The sequence below is a fragment of the Natator depressus genome, chromosome 3, assembly GCF_965152275.1.
Source record: "Natator depressus isolate rNatDep1 chromosome 3, rNatDep2.hap1, whole genome shotgun sequence".
In the NCBI taxonomy this organism is placed as follows: domain Eukaryota; kingdom Metazoa; phylum Chordata; order Testudines; family Cheloniidae; genus Natator; species Natator depressus.
Window position 1 is genome coordinate 137,830,786 of NC_134236.1, and position 20,413 is coordinate 137,851,198.

General features: G+C 41.5%; 1 protein-coding gene across 4 annotated transcripts in view; it reads right to left on the reverse strand.

Moving 5' to 3' along the window:
- Positions 1–893: 893 nt before the first annotated feature.
- Positions 894–20,413, reverse strand: part of GREM2 (gremlin 2, DAN family BMP antagonist) — a 48,434-nt gene continuing 28,914 nt past the window's right edge. For 2 of the 4 annotated variants that reach the window (XM_074947055.1, XM_074947054.1), the window contains 2 exons: positions 6,008–6,066; positions 894–3,737 (listed from right to left, as the gene is read on the reverse strand). In XM_074947055.1, the coding sequence (XP_074803156.1) occupies positions 3,230–3,736 (507 nt within the window). In that variant the 5' untranslated portion in view covers position 3,737; positions 6,008–6,066 and the 3' untranslated portion in view covers positions 894–3,229. The remainder of the gene's footprint in view (positions 3,738–6,007; positions 6,067–20,413) is intronic. The other 2 variants (XM_074947052.1, XM_074947053.1) reach the window with 1 other exon arrangement.

The following is a 20,413-nucleotide window of genomic DNA, read 5'->3' on the forward strand; positions in this document are numbered from 1 at the left end:
TTCTTGCACTCAAGTAGCTAATATCCATCCCTTTTGAAGCAGGATCTGAATCATTAAGTTTATTAAATGAAATAAGCAGCCCCCTCAACACTTACAGCTACCTTAGAACAAGGTGCTCTATGATGCATCTTGAAGGCAAAATGTATTTGGCTCACACACACACACACACACACACACACACACACACACACAAAAAATCTTACTTTGGAAGTTAAACTAACCCTTATAAAGTGTAAGTTTCACAAGTCTCTGTTTGGTTTCATTCCAACTGACTATTATAAAAGACATTTTGCCAAAGGCCGTTAAACTTGGAAGAATTTATTTTGTGGAGGACAAATGGCAAACAGCGGGAGAGCCACACACTCTTGACACCTGCTATGCAACCATCGTCTCTCCAGTCCAACCCAATCACTAGAAATCTTGGCCACTCTCTTCCTTGCAATATCAGGGCAAGTGCATAAGGCACCCCTTTACTTCCTTAGATAGGCCATCTGCATTGTGGGTAGCACCATGTAGGCTGAAGCATGACACAAGACAGCCTCTGTGGACAGGCAGGCCAGCCATTGGTGGAGCCTTGGCTCCGCCCTCACAAGTCATTGGCCAGCATAGCTGAACCAGCATTTGTGAGTGGGATGTTATTTACCACACATATAGGGCTAGTGAATGTTATTGCCCCTCCTCACTTCCAAGCAAGAAGGTAACTCAAGAGCAGGTTGTAACTGTCTTGTTCCCACACGCTCCCAAGGTAGCACAAATACATAGTCTTTTGGCAAATTCGAAATGGAGCCCTCGCAGAACCGGAGACTGAGCCAATACACCATCAGTTAAAATAGTGGTAAGAGATTCTGAAGTTAGAAGCAAAGCCCACACACCTGGAATCCATATAACCCTAGAGTATCTTTATTTGTTCTATAATTTAACAGTACACCTATAAAATAATTATAGCATTTCTTCATTTTTTTGTTTTCATTTATAAAACAAGAATTAAATACAGTTTGAACCATTACAAGCTCTACTCAGTTTTTACATACAAACAGCCCCAAGGAGGAGCTTCATGCTGCAGCATATTCATATTGCAAGTTGGTGAGAAACCCTGCTTGGGTGTAGCTTAATAAGCATTCTTGCATATTTTTTCCTTAAATAATTTGTAGAGTTAATATAATTAAGAAGGGCCCAGAGAATTTCTATCTAGTCTTAACCACAAGGGCCTGGCTTTACAATCTCTTCCTTCAAGGACACGCTCATAATCCTAGAACCCTAATGGGTTGCAGGCATTTCAAACTCCCTCTCTACTGTCAAAAAGCTCCCAATAACCTAGATTCAGCAGTGCCCATTCGTATGGCTGACAGTGTAGCAGTACCAGCCTCTAAAGCAAGCCCTAGACTAGGAGTCTCCCTTGGCAGCTCTGACATTGTGTAACAACAAGGCAGAAAATACATACAATGTAGCTGTAACAATGTAGGGATAACATACCTACCCGATCCCATCCTCCCCGTGCCAATCCCCATAAACCGATTGGTGAGCTCTAGCAGAGATCAGTACCAAAAGCCTCTTAAAGCAGCCTGCCTCGCATAATAGTGAACTATGCCATTGAACTCATAGCTGGCAACAGTTTGTAACACTTTTAACCCTTTGGATTGGTCATTCCTGAAGACGTTGCCAGAGAAGTGCTCCACAGGCTGATTTCACTAGCCCAGAAGTATTGCAGATGCTAAGCTATAAGACATGCAACAAGGTCACACATTAGTCTCTTGTATTAGTTTGTGTGCTCTTTGATTAACTTGCTGTGTTTAAAGAGAAGACATTACAGCCACTGGTCTCAGACATCTGAACTAGAACATACTGAATATACAAACATGCTAAAGTTTGGTGAGTGAGTAACTTACTATGGACTTTAAACTAATTGAAATATCCATCGACATCGATTCATTATACCCCTATATCAAAATGTAATGGGGCAACAGTGCTGCAGTAGTTACAACAGCTTATTCCCGCCCAATTTGTAAAGGATGGGACAGAACCCTTTCTCATTTCTGTAGCTGTGACCCCATTCTACAAGCACTTGCTAGCCTACTCTTCCCTCAACGTGACAAAGGTCACTTGATTCCCATTCACTGTGCGGAAGATGCCACTCCCGACACCTGAAGAAACTGATATGTAAGGCAGCTTTTGTATTCAAAGCAACAATGACTGCAATCTGTCCTTTGTGCTGCAATGCTTTAATAACTTAAGTGAAATACTGCTCCTACAACTGTTTTAATACCCTCCCCGCAAACCCACCCCTCGCAGGAATAAATACACAGTAATAACTGGATGGGTTTCGGAACAAACTAAGGCAGAATCTACTGAAAGCCCATTCAAAACCTGTCAGTTTCAAGTCAGGTGACTGACCTAGCAATCAAGTCTATTTACTCAAAAACACTTTAATCTAATCTTCGGAATATTCTGCCACAAGAAAAATATACATGGCTAGGTCTAATAATATTTTAAACAACTTTACTATAGCTAGGTTACAAAATAAACATTGCTGTAGAAAGACTGTGTGTGATATAGTCAAACTGCAACAGCACAAGAATCCATCTTCAGTCTGTTGACGGACAAGCAGTGGCTGCTGAGAGAGAGCTGTGGCTGGCCTAACGTTCCCTCTCCCCGTGCTTATCTCCATCTCAGACAAGGAGTGCAGAGCCATTCTGTCATCCAACGTGAGAGTTCCTGGATCAGGCTCACTGCCCCTCCCTTTCTTTTAGCACTGTACTGTATCCCAGAGCTGCACCTCACAGCCACAGGTGGCAGCACCAAGCACTTAAATATGAAGGTGAAAAGCTCCAGACTGAACACTGAGTGAGATGGAAAGGTAGCGAGACACATTTTCTTCCCACAGAAAGGACTGGAGTGTAGGGCAGAGGGTTTTTCCCACATAGTGGGAAATGCTGGATTCAGCCATCGCTCACCTAGATGATCATCAATCCCAAACTCGGAGGGGCCGGCTCCACCCTTAAAGATTCAATTGCAAGATGATTAGATCGGAAATATGCTGAGGTTTTATGGCAAGGTACCTAACATAGCCCAGGCCAAGCTTTATTTCCAGTAGGCAAATGACAAGTGAGCCTTCCCTGCTAGAGAGATGCATCCTGAAGAAAGAAAACCAGACAATGAGTCTGCTCAGGGAAGAGGAGAGACAGCAGCAAATCCGATGGGGTGATGCCAAGCAGTAGCCAGATACTTGCTTTCACTGTTTCTCCGAGTTGCTGAGGTTCACAGACATACACCTGCACTGCTTGACTTTCTGGATTTTCTTGAGTCTGAAAGGTGGATCCAGCTCAGGGCACTCCAGCTCCACAGTGAAGGAGGTGACTTTCTGAGGCTTGCAGAAAGCACAGGACTGGAAGGATTCCTCATCCTTTTTCACATGCCGGGGGATGTAGAAGGAGTTGCACTGGCCATAGCAGAAACGGTTGATGATGGTGCGGCTTATGCAGCCCTCCTCGCTGACGGTCTGCCGCAGGGGTTGGGTTTTGCACCAGTCACTTTTAAGGTACTTCCTCTCAGTGACCACCAGGGCCTCCTGGCTGGAGGCCAGTACTTCTTTGTTCAGATGCTGCCTCCTCTCCGAGTTGTTGCTTGTGCTATCTTTGTAGGGAGATGGAATTGCTCCTGCAGGTCGGTTTTTCCTGGTATCTGTTACTTTAACCAAGGCCGCCACCAGAAAAACAGATAAGGCAAGTTTCCAGAGCATCCTGCAAGAATAATACAAGTGACGGTTAGAAGACATAACACTTCAGCACAATTTGCCTTTATTTTATCAGCACAGATATTTTCCCATCACAGCAGCAGCTAGACAGTGTTCACTAAGAATTGTAGATATGGCTATTATACTCTTTATTCACCTTAGGAGAAAGGAAATGTTTTCTATTTGCCATAACTTAAGTCTGTTTCTTCTGCCCCGTTGAAGACATCCCTGCCATCATGTCTAAAATCGTCAAGTGTTGGACACAGGACATGGCAATGAAGAAATGAAGGGACCAGTAGATTATCTAGTCTGATCTCCTGCTTAACACAGGCCACAGAATTGTATCCAGTTACTCCTGTATTGAGCCCAATATACAGATTTATTTCCATTGTATTTAAGTTGAAGTCTACATAGTTTATTAATGGAGCTGGGATATTAAGATTTAAAATCTGTTTAGTTCCCTAGGAGAATGGCTAGTTTTTAGCGCTCAATGGTCACCAAGTATGCCAGCAGGATGGGTTTCTGGCCACTGGGAGACAGAGCCCAGCCAAGACTCACCTACAGTAAGAATTCACTACTTCTTCCAAACCTTCTAACTACCATTTTCTCATTGATAAATTGATCATTTGGCCACCTTATGGGTAAATTGCACAAACCATCAGTTAACAGAAGCTAGACCTGAACTAACTTCTCCCCACCAGGAACAACTGGGAGACCAGTTGGTTAAGTTTCAGAAGTCAAATAAGGTCTGCCAATCTCCTGAAAGCCCATCTGTGCAACCCCAGTCAGATGGGAAAGGAAGAAAGTAAAATGCGACTTCACAGTATATAATCCTGTTTCAAGCTTTGGGGTTCCAATTCTAGTCTAGTTCCAAATCATAATACAGTCAGCTATCAAGCAGTGTCTACCAGAATAATCTCCTTCACATTTCTTCTGAAGTTTCTGGGGTTTTATGCATTTTGCTGTCAGAGTGAACTTATACATTCCCAAGCGGCCACAAAATTGAAAGACAACAAATGCACAACTATTATGAGGAAATATACAAGTACAATACATTGTTAATCTGTTGGACTCATTGCTACAGGGTCTTTTAGGTGAATAATTTAGTATGATTAAAAGAGAAGCACACATATATGGATAAGACTTTTTTTTTTTTTACAAAGAATAAGCCAGTCACTAACTGAGACATTAAGAAATTTTCCCAGTTAGCAGATTATTCCATAAATTGTCCATTACAGTTTCCTGCATCTGGAACTGGCCACTGTTAGAGACAGGCCACTGGATTTCATGAACCAGTCATTTGATCCAGTCTGGCAAGACTTACGTTCCTGAAGGTCATCACTCTCTGTAGGAGGAAGTTAGGCCACCTGTACAGAATTCCCTTTAACACACTCAGAAGTATTTCTGCCTCCCAGAGGAAATAGGAACAAGAAAATGTACGGCAACAGACACACTAGAGTAGATTAGTATTGTGGTAAGTGATAGTTTCCTCTGATTTAGTACTGAAATGATCCAGTATGGTATAAGGAGATGCTGGGCTTTGGAGTTGGTAGAGACACGTACACATCTACCCACACCCCCCTAAATTAGCAAATAAACAAACTGGCTTGCAAAGGTACTAAGTGTCCATTGATCTCTTTGGTGCTTTAAATACATAGCCTATTTTCAGCATGCTTAACATTCAGCACATTAATACTCAGATGAAGACTGGATAAAACTCTTGGAAAAGGTTCTGTGCAGATTCAGCACCAAGACCACTGGAAGTCAACCCTGGTATCCAATCCAAAACCTACAGTCCCACATTTAGTTTCAGTTTGATATAGGTATCCCACACTTCCTCAAACTGATCTCACATTATTGTGCACTTGTAGCCGCACTCCAGTAATGGGTGAAATAATCGATCCCCATGTTGTTTATGAACGTGCATTCTCCACGTGGCTCACGACACATATACAAAGCCCCCCAAACAATTACAACTTCACGTCTTACACAAAGAAAGAAAGAAAACAGAGCCACTCCACTTACCCTCCCATCCTCACCAAAAAATACTATGGCACTACTACATCTTGAGTGGGGAAATCCATTTCGACATACGTTACAAACTGTGCAGATCAGTGAGCTTCCACTATAAACTAGATCATTGTTAGTATCAAAATATGGAGCCAATAGTATTAAGAACAATTTAACAATAAAATCAAATGGGGATTTAAAACCCCTTCGAAAAAAAGAAGTAGTGGCATCAAGATCTCAGTGCAACTGTTCAGAAATTTTAAATACCTGATTCACCTTCTTCCTCCAGAGAGGGGTGGTGTAGAAGCCCCACCAGTTCTGAGAGTCTATGAAGAAAAAGGCATGAAATTACAGTAGCTTAACAATCACTGAAATAGCTTCTACCTAGAGAATGAGGGCGTTTGATGGAAGAAGAAGCTAGGATTTATCCAGTAAATCCATGTTTATAACTAATAAAGCATTATTACTCAAAGCCACTATTGTAAGGTTATCAGAACCCAAAATCTGCAGTACATGTAACCAAGTATTTTAGTAATCAGGTATGCACACACCAGCTATTTCTATCATTTGATCCCTATCAAACCTGGATTTTTAGATGTTCACAAAGAGTGTATTGCTCTGTCCTGAACTAGGAGGTCCAAGTGTTGTGCATCCTTTTAGATCACCACATTTCTAATCACATGGGTGCCTCTTCGGAGCTGTGCTAACCTGCAAATCGCCCCCTCTTAAACCCAGGCACTGTAAGCAGCACAAACTGTATTCAAGAAAACAAAGGTACATACAACCTGGTGACAGAAACATTCCATGCACTATATATTCCAGGTAACCACCATAAAAAAGAAAAGAAACCTCAATGAAAGCACAGAAGCATTTTGGAGAAGCCTACTCTAAAGGTGCAAAAGTAACATGGTGAATGTTAAGTTGATTTTGTTTCTGAATAGGCTGGGTCCACTGAATATAGGCAGCTGGCAATAATGGGCCAGAGCCTCAGACCCAGTTCCGTTCCACCCAAGATTCACAAAGGGGATTTAATCTGGCCACAACTGGCCAGGTGAGAATTCCTCCAGCAAAAGGGAAAAATCTTAATTAGCATAAAGGCAGTGGAGCCCATCTTCACACCATTCTTACCTGCAGTATAAAAGTAGAGCAGAGGTAAGCTTCCCTAGGACAATTCTCAGAGGGCATAAAGGACTGCTTAAGGACCATAGCCAGCTGTTATAAGTGAAAGCAGAAGCCCCTACAATGCTGTAACTTACATAAGAGCTGGCGCTAGGGCACCTTGACAAACAAGGAGGTGTAACTTGTTCCCTGGCCCCACCCATTGCCACGCGTGTCTTAGTGCAGAAAAGAATTGCGCCCAATGTCTTTGGTTCAGCTGCATGTGTTGAATTTGGAACTGTGAGATAGCGGACACTAGATCAACTCTGGGTTCTTAAAAACTCATGGAAACATACATAAATCATGAGATTAAAAAAAAAATGTTTATAGCTACAATGATCTATGGAGTCATAATATTCCCGTGAAAAATAAGCCCTGCCTTCTAACAAGCCATCAGGCCTCCATCACATGCCCTACAAAAAAGTGAGCCGTGGAAAGACACAGTTTTGACTTCTAGTGATTTGCCTTTAAAATAAAAAAGAGCCTCCTGACTTTAAACCAGGAAACACAGCTTATAAAGTCAGGCTCCTCCTTTGCTATTCATTGTCATGGCATTTTGCAGCTGTTAAGGAGCAACTACTGCAGGAATAACACAAAGTCAGATGACGTCTGAGGGTATAACGTGTGGGGGGAGGCCCTACCCTGCGCTGCCAGAAGTCACACTTATTGATTAGAGGTTAATCACCACTTAGAAAAATATAATCATAATGAGTTCTCCCCCAAGGTTGGCTGCTACCATCAGCGCCCACAAGAGTCCTCGCGTAAGGACTATCTCTTAAGATCTAGCTGCCTTTGGTAGAAGGCTAGTCATAGAATCATAGAATGTCAGGGTTGGAAGGAACCTCAGGAGGTCGTCGTCTAGTCCAATCCTCTGTTCAAAGCAGGATCAATCCCCAACCTCTTGAATCTGTGGTGAGGAGGGAGAGGAGTTTAATAAGCCATATCTACTCCAGTGAGTTAGCAGGAACTAAGGGCTTGACTACACATGCAGCGCTGCAGCTGTGCCACTGCGGCGTGTCTGAGGAAGACGCTGTATGCCGACAGGAGACAGCTCTCCCATCGACATCACAAAAACCACCTCTGGGAGAGGCAACAACTATGTCAGCGGGAGCAGCTCTCACACCGACATAGCGCTGTCCACATCAACATGTCACTTATGTCGCTCAGGGATGTGGGGCTTTTTTGGTTTGTTTATTTTTTGTTTGTGGTTTTTTTTGTTTTTGTTTTGTTTTAAAAACACCCTGAGTGAAAGTTATCCTGACAAGAGTGCTAATGCAGGCACGGCTTAAGTAGCCGCGACTTGCAGCATTCCAACACCTTCTAACAGGGTTGGATATCAGACCCCTCCCATTCTATTGGTAAAGGGCTACAGTGGCAGCTTGCCAGGAGAACAAGCATTTAAGCTTGTATATATTTGTAAGAGGTGAACAATGCTATTAACAGACACTCAGATTCAGTGAAATTCTAGCCATTGCAGTCAATAACTGTTTTTACCAAGAGGTCACCCATTTATGCTCATCTGTCTCTCTGTAGGCTTCCTGGTCCCTTGGCACTGGATCTTCCAGACCCTTGTAAAGGTTAGTTGATAATTAAGGTTAATTTATTTGTAACTTATTGAAGTATTCAACTTAGCTCTGTAGTGAGTCAAGTACAATACATGTAGCCATCTAGGAACTTCCAGCTTACATATTATAATTAGAGCTGGTCAGAAATATTCCAGTGGAATGTTCTCCTGGCAGAACACACTGATGTGGCAATAGCAACGTGGGAACATATTGATTTCAAAATTTCATTGGAAAGATGTCTAGTTTCCTGTCAGCTCCCCCTGCTTGCTCCTCAGCAGCTCACCTGGTAAGACCCAGCTCCCCAGGCAGTGGTTTTCCAACCTTGCCAGCTCCTCATTTCCTGGAAGGGGAGTGGGCAGGCTGCCTGGCTCTCTGTCTACTAGCTGAGTAGGCATGGAACTCTTTCACAAACACCTCAGATATTTTTTTCCCCAAAACCGACTATTGAATGAAAAGAAAAAAAAAGTCAAAATCTTCAGCGTATTTTGGGGAACAGAAAGTCCTGTTCCAGCTCAGCTCTAATTATGTTCTGTAATCTTAAGAAGCCACGTTTAAATTGCGATAACGCAGCTAAGAGGACAAATTCAATCCTTGGATGTATAGGAATGGTAACAACAAACAGAAAGAGAGGTGTAATTACCTGTGTGTGGGCATAATGGAATACTGTGGCCAGTTCTGGTGTCTGCACTTCAAAAAGGCTGTTGAAAAACTGGAAAGGGTTCACCAAAGAGGCACAAGAATGATTGTGGAAAACCTTTTCACAGTGAAACACTAAAAAGGACTGATTTGTTTAGCTTATCGAAGAGGAGATATGATAAATGTCTATTCTATAAATACATACCTGAACCCTCTTCAATTTATCAACATTTTTCTTGAATTGTGGACATCAGAACTGGACACAGTATTCCAAATACAGAGGTTAAGAAAAAACCCTCTATTCCTACTTGAGATTCTCCTGTTTATGCATCCCAAAATTGCATTAGATCTTTTGGCCACAGCATCACACCTAGATAATTAGTTGAACATGAGTTCTACCACAATCCCCAAATATTTTTCAGTCACTGTGTCCCAGTAGAGAGTCCCCCATTCTGTAAGCATGGCCTACATTCTTTGTTCCTAGTTTTATACATTTATATTTAGCAATATTAAAATGCACATTGTCTGCTTGTGCCCAGGTTACCAAGCAATCCAGATCACTCTGAATTAGTGACCTGCCCTTTTCATTATTTACCATCCCCTAATGTGTGTGTCATCTGCTAACTTTATCAGTGACAATTTTACATTTTCTTGCAGATCACTGATAAAAATGTTAACTAGCATATGGATAAGAACAAATCCCTGCAGAACTCCCACTGGAAACACACCAACTTGTTGATGATTCCATGTTTACAATTATAATTTGAGACCTATCAGTTGACAAGTTTTTAATCCTTTTAATGTGTACCATGCCTGTGTTATGCAAATGGTCTGACTCGATGATCCCTTCTAGCCTTCATATCTAGAATTCGAAAGGGATATGCACATGGGGCCATAATTAAGGTCAGCCATTCAACTTTAAAATTTTGGGATCTCTATTATGGAGAGGTTTACTTTTCAACCTTTGTTTTGCTTTAGGGCTAGAATGGGGAGAGAAGTTATATGAAATAGCCCTATGTATTTTAATATATATGCATGTTATTTATATAGTCAGAGCTTTAGCCTTTAATCTTTCCTCAGTATTTAAGATGAGGCAATACTTCTGTTAAAGGAAGAGACAGAAAATAAATTTGGAAATAACATGCCAAGTTCTAGCACTCGAAGTAGGTGTGTGAAGCAAAGAATTCCTATCCTTTGCCATGGAGACAAAATGCTACTTTCTTCATTTTTTTTTTTATTAGTTCCATTTGATTTTGGAGATTCGTTGAACTAAAGATGCCCAGTCAGGGACCTTTGTATGAAGAAAGGATCCAGTGCTACCTTCTCACTTTAAGTTCTCCTTTGGAGACTTCTGTGCTGCTGTTATTTCATAGTAGCAGCATGAAGTCATCCAAGCACTGTACTGTATCCATCTTGTTGCAATGGCACTGGCCTTTATGCTAGAAGACAGTTCCAACCCTGATATTCTATGAAATGGTGGAAAGGGACCTCAGGAGGCCATCTAGTCCAACCCCCTGCTCAAAGCAGGACCAATCCCCAACTAAATCATCCCAGCCAGGGCTTTGTCAAGCCTGACCTTAAAAACTTCTAAGGAAGGAGATTCCACCACCTCCCTAGATAATGCATTCCAGTGTTTCACCACCCTCCTAGTGAAAAAGTTTTTCCTAATATCCAACCTAAACCTCCCCCATTACTCCTTGTTCTGTCATCTGCTACCACTGAGAACAGTCTAGATCCATCCTCTTTGGACCCCCCTTTCAGTTAGTTGAAAGCAGCTATCAAATCCCGCCTCATTCTTCTCTTCCGTAGACTAAACAATCCCAGTTCCCTCAGCCTCTCCTCATAAGTCATGTGTTCCAGTCCCCTAATCATTTTTCTTGCCCTCCGCTGGACGTTTTCCAATTTTTCCCACATCCTTCTTGTAGTGTGGGGCCCAAAACTGGGCACAGTACTCCAGATGAGGCCTCACCAGTGTCAAATAGAGGGGAACGATCACGTCCCTCGATCTGCTGGCAATGCCCCTACTTATACATCCCAAAATACCATTGGCCTTCTTGGCAACAAGGTCACACTGTTGACTCATATCCAGCTTCTCGTCCACTGTAACCCCTAGGTCCTTTTCTGCAGAACTGCTGCCTAGCCATGTGGTCCCTAGTCTGTAGCGGTGCATGGGATCCTAAGTGCAGGGCTCTGCACTTGTCCTTGTTGAACCTCATCAGATTTCTTTTGGCCCAATCCTCTAATTTGTCTAGGTCCCTCTGTATCCTATCCCTACTCTCCAGTGTATCTACCTCTCCTCCCAGTTTAGTGTCATCTGTAAACTTGAGGATGGTGTGGATTGCACCCTCAGCCAGATCAATTTATGAAGATATTGAACAAAACCGGCCAGAGGACCGACCCTTGGGGTACTCCACTTGATACCAGCTGCCAACTAGACATGGAGCCATTGATCACTAGCCATTGAGCCCAGTGATCTATCCAGCTTTCTATCCACCTTGTAGTCCATTCATCCAGCCCATACTTCTTTAACTTGCTGGCAAGAATACTGTGGGAGACCGTGTCAAAAGCTTTGCTAAAGTCAAGGAACACCACCTCCACTGCTTTCCCCTCATCCACAGAGCCAGTTCTCTCGTCATAGAAAGCAATTAGATTAGTCAGGCACGACTTGCCCTTCGTGAATCCATGCTGACTGTTCCTGATCACTTTCCTCTCCTCTAAGTGCTTCAGAATTGATTCCTTGAGGACCTGCTCCATCATTTAATGAATTCGACCACTAAAATGCCCAATCCTAGGCCCCTTGCAACTGCAGAACATATAAGAAGGGTAAACATAAAACCCAATACTTTAAATGTATTAAAAACTCTGAATAAGTGACCTGTCCTCTTTATTATTTACCACTCCCACTGTTTTTGAGACATCTGCTAATTTGATTAGTAGAACCCTGCAAACCTGAGGATATCCGCATGCGCGCACACACACACACACACACACTCTACATATAAACAAGTGCAGTATTGGCCAAAATTGCACCCCTCCCCCCAGAGAACTGAAAAACAGGTTCTGTCTAGAGCTGGTCAGGTATTTTTCAGCAGGACTTTTTACATCAGAAAATACTGATTTATCAAAACAAACTCTTTGCAGGAAAGGGTTGGTTGCAACTATTTTGAAAATTTTCAAGTAAAAAGCTTCGAAGTTGTCAAAAGAAAGCATTTCAACATCTCAAAATGAAAAACAACTTTGCTTCAAAATTTAAGGTATGACACTTGATCCTTTTTTCCCCCAACAGTTTTTCACATCTGTCCTCCTCACTGTTTAGAACCATCGTTTATTGATAGTTGCTTTCCATTCAGGTCTGTCCTCAGTTGTATCTTCTAAGTTATCAATATTTATGCTGCATGAGTTGAGATTCTGCTTAAGGGTGTCTTTGATCAGTTTATTTTATTTTGAAGCGTATGCACTTTTTGGAGTTTCAGCTCACCAGGGGGGGCTTTTTTTCAGGCGTCTACCACCACCCATTTTGATAACATGACCAAACAACTAACATAACTAAACCACCACCTGAGTGTTTGCAATGCTCTAGGAATCCCCTACTGTAAATATATGGGATTGTTGCACATGACGTAACCTCAATATTTTATTCAAAGCAAAATGACAAGTTACCATACTAAAAAAGTCAAAGTTATAAGTCAAACTTAAAATTGTAAGGCTTTTACTCTAGCCATGCATTACCTCCCTCTTGCAGTTTCTTGGTACAGCACAATCTTGAAATCTACAGTGATTGAGCTTCTGGCATAACAAGAGCTAGAAAATCCACACTTTATCTTAGGGGGGTTTAGCAGCCACAGCACCTCAGAATGAGAATCTATATAAACCCATATTAAAGGTGTATTAAAGACTATATGCTATCTAGATTCCTATATTGACATCCATTGTTGAAGTATCTGGTACCTCTTAGGAGTGAGGCAGACAGTTTTCTCTTTTTCCTGCTATGAGGCAGAGTTATTTAAAGGATATATAAACCTTTGATGCTGTTGCAGTATCATTATGCAAGGATACCACAGCAGAAATAAGCTTGGGTAGTATGGCTAGCAAGCGTGATTGTATCTTGCCAGTTGGATGAACTTTTGGATCCTATTTGCATCCTGCAAAAGCTTGTGAGTGACTGACTATAAATATTTTATATAGTAGTCCTAACATATCAGTGTACATACTCTAAGCAGGTATATTACTTACCAACTTTTCCTTGCTATGTAGAATAAAGACTCTGGAGTTGGAATTTAATAGTTGTCTTCCTTCTTTACATGAGTGAAAAACCCAAATTGTTTGAGAGAGTTACCTTGTATGGCTTCTAAAGAAGTCCGAGTGACTTAGTCTATCCATATATTAATATCTTTAAAGTCATTTTTTCTACTGTCATGTTTTTCAATTATACAAAAACAGATGTAGATCAAAACATTTGGTGCTTGAGCCACGGCCTGAACAGATTATGCACGGCTATATAGGATGTCCAAATATAGATTATATACCTAAGTACAAATATTACTTCTGTCCAAGACTATTTCAAATACCAGAAAATGCATACTCTAGTTTTACAATGGACCTGGTGAAAGGACTTTAAGCTTACAGAAAGTTTGAAACTGCAGTTTATTCATTTTTACTACCAAGATCGGTCAGTAACAAAGTGATGACTTTCTAGTGAGGTGTTTTAAAAGTGCCTGTAGCACAGCACATCCCAAATACTGGAAACTAACTTCATTTTCCCCCAGTTCACACTGATGGCAACAATCGGCTGTGCCACACCTAGGACATTGTGGCTTTGATTAATGCTCTGTTCTGTGATTCACCCTCTCTTGTTTTCTTAAGAATGTAAATATTTGTTCTTTCTGTATTTTAATAGTTTATAAACTTGGCCCCTTATTGAGTTGAAATTCAATCACAGGGAGATCAGTTGCCATGCATAAACTGGGATTATGTGTTTTATGACATTAGCTTGGCATGGCAGCCTTCCTGGCCCCCAGACCTCTGCCTAGTATTGAATTATGGTTATGTCTCTAACTGAAGCCCAGTATTATTCTATTTCTCATCTTTTGTGGGAAGGAAGACCGGAGCTATCCTTCTGAATACATACCAAACCACAGGAGCCTGGATGAGGTACTTTAAATGTGCAGTGTAGGAAGACCTGTCATTACAGTCTTTCTGCTAATTAGTTTGATTTCCTTTGTCTAGACTAACCTAATGCAACAAATTTCATTTCATTTAAAGGAGCATCATTAGCCTTCCTTTTCCTGCCAAATGAGGAGGGAAAAAAAAAAAAAAAGTCACTCGCCTGGAATCTGGGGGAGACTCAGCTAAAACATTTGTCCTTGAATAAGCCACTTGATCAAGACTTCTCTGCTCTAGCAGGACCAGAGCCAACAGTAATGTCAGAAAATATAATCAAATCAGATAGCACTGGTATTTGCAAGGTATTTCAGGGAAAGTTACTGAGCAGTTTACTCTCTACCACCAATCCTACAGGCAGAGTTCTTTGTAGTAATCACTTGTAAACAGCTATGTAAGTGCAATCTTCAGAGTGAAGCACAAGCATTAACTAAAGCTCACAACAATCTCAAGTTTGTTTTATCGGCCTCACTTTACAGAATATGTGATTTGCCATTGGCCTAGTAAATCTTGTGACAGAGTCAGGACTAGAAATCAAGCAACCCTGTGTCCCAATACCATGCTCAATCCCATAGAACATACTGCCTGAAAGGAGACCCCTCCCCTGTCCTTAGTTGCCTTATTTCAGGAATTTTATGCTGCATCTCAACCCTCACCGAGAAGAGTTTGGAAACCGAGTTGTCCGTCAGGGACAGTCCTTTGGAACTCTCCCTTGGCTAGGTAACAGACAATTGGGTAAAGAATCCATCAACATATTCAAAGGTCTGTTTTCTGGGCCCACCGCCATATGGCAAGTGGACAGAGGCAGATTTAACTCTGGAGAGGAAAAAGTGTATTCTCTGTGGAGGGCAGAAGTTAGCCCATGTTCATTTACAACCCCACTGTAAAATGGTAAATTCTGCATCTCCTTGTCTGTCCAGTGCATGCATCCTGCTGGCTGTGCTTAAGAAACAGAATCAGAAATAGAAAGATGATAGATCTGATCATTCTTGAGAAGCCTTATGCTACAGTATGTGAGAACAAAGATATCGAGACTCCATTTCATGCCAGCACTTGGTTTGGTCTAAGTGTATTGAGTCATCCAACTGAACTGGCCAAGCCAGCTCTCAATAATCTGATTACACAGCTAGCTAGTTAACATGTTTCATCCATGACAGGTGAATACTAGATTGAATGCTTGTGCACAAGAGGAGGAAGAGAAAGAGAGCAAGGCTCACTGGGGAGCATAAGGGGCATTCTATCCAACAAACTGAACCCTTCATTTTTTTTTTTTTTTTTGGTAGAAGAAAAGAGTCAGACAACATCTGGGGCTTTGCAGACTATGAAGCTGTACTGGTCCTGCCACTCTGTGATGATCTGAGATGAAAGTTCTTAAGCCGCAAAGGAGAGAGAGAAAAGCTCAAGAGTTTTGGAAAGTTACTCTTCAGAGCTCAGTTGATACAATTATAAAAATGTGCCACCCTATAAGCCAAACCTGTTTCTGAATGCAAACAGATGGGACCAAAAATGGCTCAGCACCACTAGTTTGGGGCAGGTGCTGGGATAGGAAGAAGGAAACAGTCACAATCGTTTGTAGTACATAAAGAGGTTATCTACAACTGAAAGGGGGAAAAAAATAGGAATTATTTCTAGACCACTGGTTTAAATTAATTTTTATTCACTCGTGAGCAGTGACACTATATGAGGGGGTCACAAAGGCCTACAGTTAGTGACCTTGCTTCAGTTTCTAGTGGATAAACAGTCACATCACCACAACTGGTACTGCGTACTGAATTAGTCTGGAGAATAAATTACCATCTCACCAACGAAGGTGGTTTCTCCAGAGGTTATCCTTCACATTGGTTAGGTCGAGAAGTTGCTACCTGTGGTATCTCAGTTCTGTGGATAAGAGGGACTGGACTGGGGTCCCCAAGAGTGTCAATCCAGCACCCTTCACAAGCAAAGAGGCCCTGATTTGCAGGCGTGTGAGGCACCTATGCCTCCAAAAGAAATGAATGCACAGCTGAAAGTCAGGCCTTAAATGTGCATCAAGGGACCAGAAAAAAAAAAGCAGCTGGCTCCAGAGTCGGAGCTTCTAAGTGTAAAAGAGGACTCCCCTTGCTTCTCTCTCCAATCTGCTTCTCAAGTTTTCCCATTAGTTTGATTCGGAAGACTGAGGCAGCTTTTAACCCTGTTGGGGAGCCAGGTCCACAATTCCCTGCTCCACTTTAATGGCACACCTCAATGACTGTTTGAATGCATGTGTCTCCTTCCCAATGTGGCTAACTGAAAATAGCCTCCTTTGGAGTCCATCCAGGTTCATTGGTGGCACTGGTGATCTCAAAAGTTCTGAGGTGCTCTCTCCCCACAAATCCATGTATGGGCCAAGTTCAGAAGCCAGGTTTGGATGAGCTGTCTTGGGGTAGCCAGCCCAGCCCTTTGCTCACTTTATAAATGAAAACTACCACAAGTAGCCTCCCTGAATACTACTGTTCATAGGAGTTATCACTACACCCAGTTGTAAGTGTTCAAAGGTGATTGAGCTCCAGATCTATACCACTGTCTACAGCTGCAATGCTGCACCTAGAGTTCCGGTTGACACTTCTAGGTAGTTAAGCCACAAGAAGGTAACAGACATCTCCCCAGTGTGGTGTTACCATTTGCATTCAGGTCCTAATGTTTACACTTGACCACAGGAAAAGGACCACCTTCAGAAAGGACCTTGAATGAGAGCCTGTATACAACCTGGTGATATTATCCTCTAAGAGTCCTGCAGAATCATAAACTGGCAAGCTTTTTCATCCCCCACCTTCCTGTTCTGAAGATGGGGGAAGAACACCACCCTGATTCATTTGTCCTCTTCCCCACCTCCCTGTTCCGACCCTCAGCTCTTGCTCTTAGCACTGACCTTCTAGAGGAAGAAATCCATTTCTGTGGTGAAGTTAAGGCTGGTTATTTGTACACATATAAAGTGTCTGATTGTCGGTAGGACACACAAGCTCAGTCTGGGGTCTAACACCACAGGTGGGCAAGGTCAGTCCAGAGAGGCCATGTGAGAAGATTCCTGCCCTCCAAACACACGTCTTTATTTAGACACTCCTTTCTGCACTTAAGGAGCTGGGGTGATACTGAAGGGGGAAAAAAGCAATAGAGTGAAGCTTCCCTGATGTAACTCACCCCCTGACATTGGCTGGAGCTGTAGACACTAAAAAGAAAACTGCATTTATTAGAAGATGAGCTAGAGATAGGATTCCCCTAGCCCACACCTTAAATTAAAGAGCTCCAACTTCCTGGGGTGAGACAGATTTGCTCATTAAAAGCAATACTGAGGGAGGGAATAGTTTCTTTCATTTTTTCTCAGATCAAATCCTTGATACGCGATAATAAATATCCAATGCGTACAAGGATTTAGTAAGTTTCATTTGTGTGCACTGTACATATATTTATATAATTATAGGGAAAGACTCTTATTTAAAAAAAACAAAAAAACAAAAACACAAACAAACCACAGTTTGTTTTACACAGCTAGGCAATAATGAGTTAAGCAGGATGCTCCACTCATCGCAGAACACAATACGAAAGGCAAGTGGACTAGAGACAGGGTTAGGAAAGTACTGAATCAACAAATTGATTTCTAAACTAATAGAGCTGGTCAGAATATTTTTAAAAATGTTCTTTTTTGCTAGCTATGTGACTGCACTTGGTATTCTCAGAGGGTGAATGCTCACAGTGCACAGAAAGGAAGGATGATCCAGTGGTTAGGACAATAGTTTGGAACTGGAGAGACCTGTGTTCAAGTCAGTCACATACTTCCGGTGTGACTTTGGTATGTAGGTGGTGCTCTGCTCAGTGCTGGAACACCTCACTGATTTAGGAGACTAAGTCCCACTGTTTTACAATGAGACTTAGGCTCTGGGGTTCCTAAACCCCTTTTGAAAATTAAACTTAGGTGTTGCAACACTGAGCGGAGCATAGCCTACATACCTTTAGAAATCTAGGCTCAAGCTTCTCAGTGCCACAGTTCCCTACTGACAAAATAAGGATAATAGCACTTCCCTACCTCACGGAGGTGTTGTGACGACATATACATTAAAGGTTGTGAGGTCCTCAGATATTACAATAATGGGAACTCTATACATTCGTAAAATAGAGAGATCACCAAGACAATTGGCATCCTTCTCGGAAACCCAAGCACAGCGGCCAAAAACTGAATGGGTAAATGGCTCAGCCATCCCCTTATCCTTTAGAAATGGTCCTCCTGGAGCAGGTTTGAGAGTACTGTACATTGGTGAAGCAGTCTGGGAGAGTTCACAATGCTGCTATCTATACTGAACCTGTTCTTTGGATAAACTGTCCACTGGCCTCCCAAATTGTCAAGCCAGCACTACTCATGAACGCCACATTAAAACGCGCAGGGCCAAAGCCTGGTCCAATCAAAGTCAATTTTGTCATTGAGTTTAGTGGGACAAGAATTTGACCCACAGAGAGCTAATAAGGAGGGAAACTCTGAATTGGTGATAATTTGAAATTTAAGAAATACTGGTTCCCCCCAAGAAGAAGATATTCCTCAATCAAGTACTGCCATTGCTTTGGGGTACACTGAGAGGGGCTGTTCACTGTAAAGCTTGCAAGTGAGTATGTCAACATATATGCAGCTCTTATATTATCCCATCTTGTTCTTAAATTTCCCCATGTTTGAATTATGTTAAAAGCATGGTTCATGGTATCTTTTTCCTGGCTATTGAGAGATTGATAGGAATATACTGTACCTCTGAAATACCATGACTTTTCTAGGGGGACTACCAGCTTAAATCATTGATTTGATCCTTTGATATAACTCTACTTCACACTAGATCTCAAGACTAGTATATGAAGTTTGTGGTTGAAAGAATGGAAGTTTATGATTGTGGTGGAGTCAGTGCTTTTATTTTATAATATCCCACCCTGGACCTTTTAATTATTTAATTTATACACACACACACACACAAATAAAATATAGCATAGCTAGCTAGATTCAGGTTCATAGATTAGGTACAACATGTAAAATATTTTTTGGAAAATATGTACATGTCTTTAAAAAAAAAGTCATTCCTTCCTTCCTTCCTATTTGTTCAAACATCTCTCGTATTTTTCTCATTGCCGACAGTATTTAAAAACACAAACTCAGTCACTTCTGAGTAACTGTTTCACTTATTTGTTAATGTGAAGTAGGAAATTATCCAAAATGAATTCATTCATCAGTCCTTGGTCTGTGGTTAAGTTTTTTACATGGCAAGCTCTAGCACTGTTCTCATGCTACTTCATGCTGCAGGGACTGTGCCAACGGCTACAGCTATCATACCACAAAACTGCAGTGAATAGTATGTGTGATCTAGCGCTGGCCTCATCTAATTCTTTAGTTTACACACTTGGTTAACATGATATAGGTTGGCTGTGTGGATATTTTCTAAATCACTGTTGAAGGGCACATGCTATTTACATAGCACTGCTATTATTGTATAAATTATGTAAATGTGAGGCTAACATTTAAATTAACAAGTACATTGAAAGATTAAATAAATTTATATAGGTTCTTTGAAACTGTTACCTCACATACAACTGATTAAGTTAGACAAGTCACTTGTGCACTGTAAATCACTCGGTCACATATTGTAGACAACTTGATATCTAACATTTACTGTCAAACAAACAATCTCAGTGAAAACAATAAAATATAGAAGAACCCCCGTCTCTCACACCTGAGCAACTCAGCATGGAATAACTTGATGCTGCTGGATGGATTTCTGTTTTTCACCCATTCGAAGTTATGACCTCAAAGAATGAGAGATTAGACTTCACTCTTCTTTCACTGTCTAGTCAAGTCAATTACAAATGGTCAGTTATAACTGTACATGCTGCAAGATGTCTCTCATGCATGTCAATGTCATCACCAAGCTCACAAATTTCATGGCAGATCAGATTAACGTAAATGAAAGAGTTTGCTTCAAAAAAGACAGTGTCGACTGAATCACGCCTTTGCTTTTTACAACATATAAAGGAAAGATGTACAGCCTTCAGTTCTAAATGCCAAAATAATCTCCGTTATAGTTGTATATTCTATCAAAAACATAATAATTAAGGTTGCATATTATCTTACATTGTACAACAGGAGAAACAGTGTATCACCATGTAATAA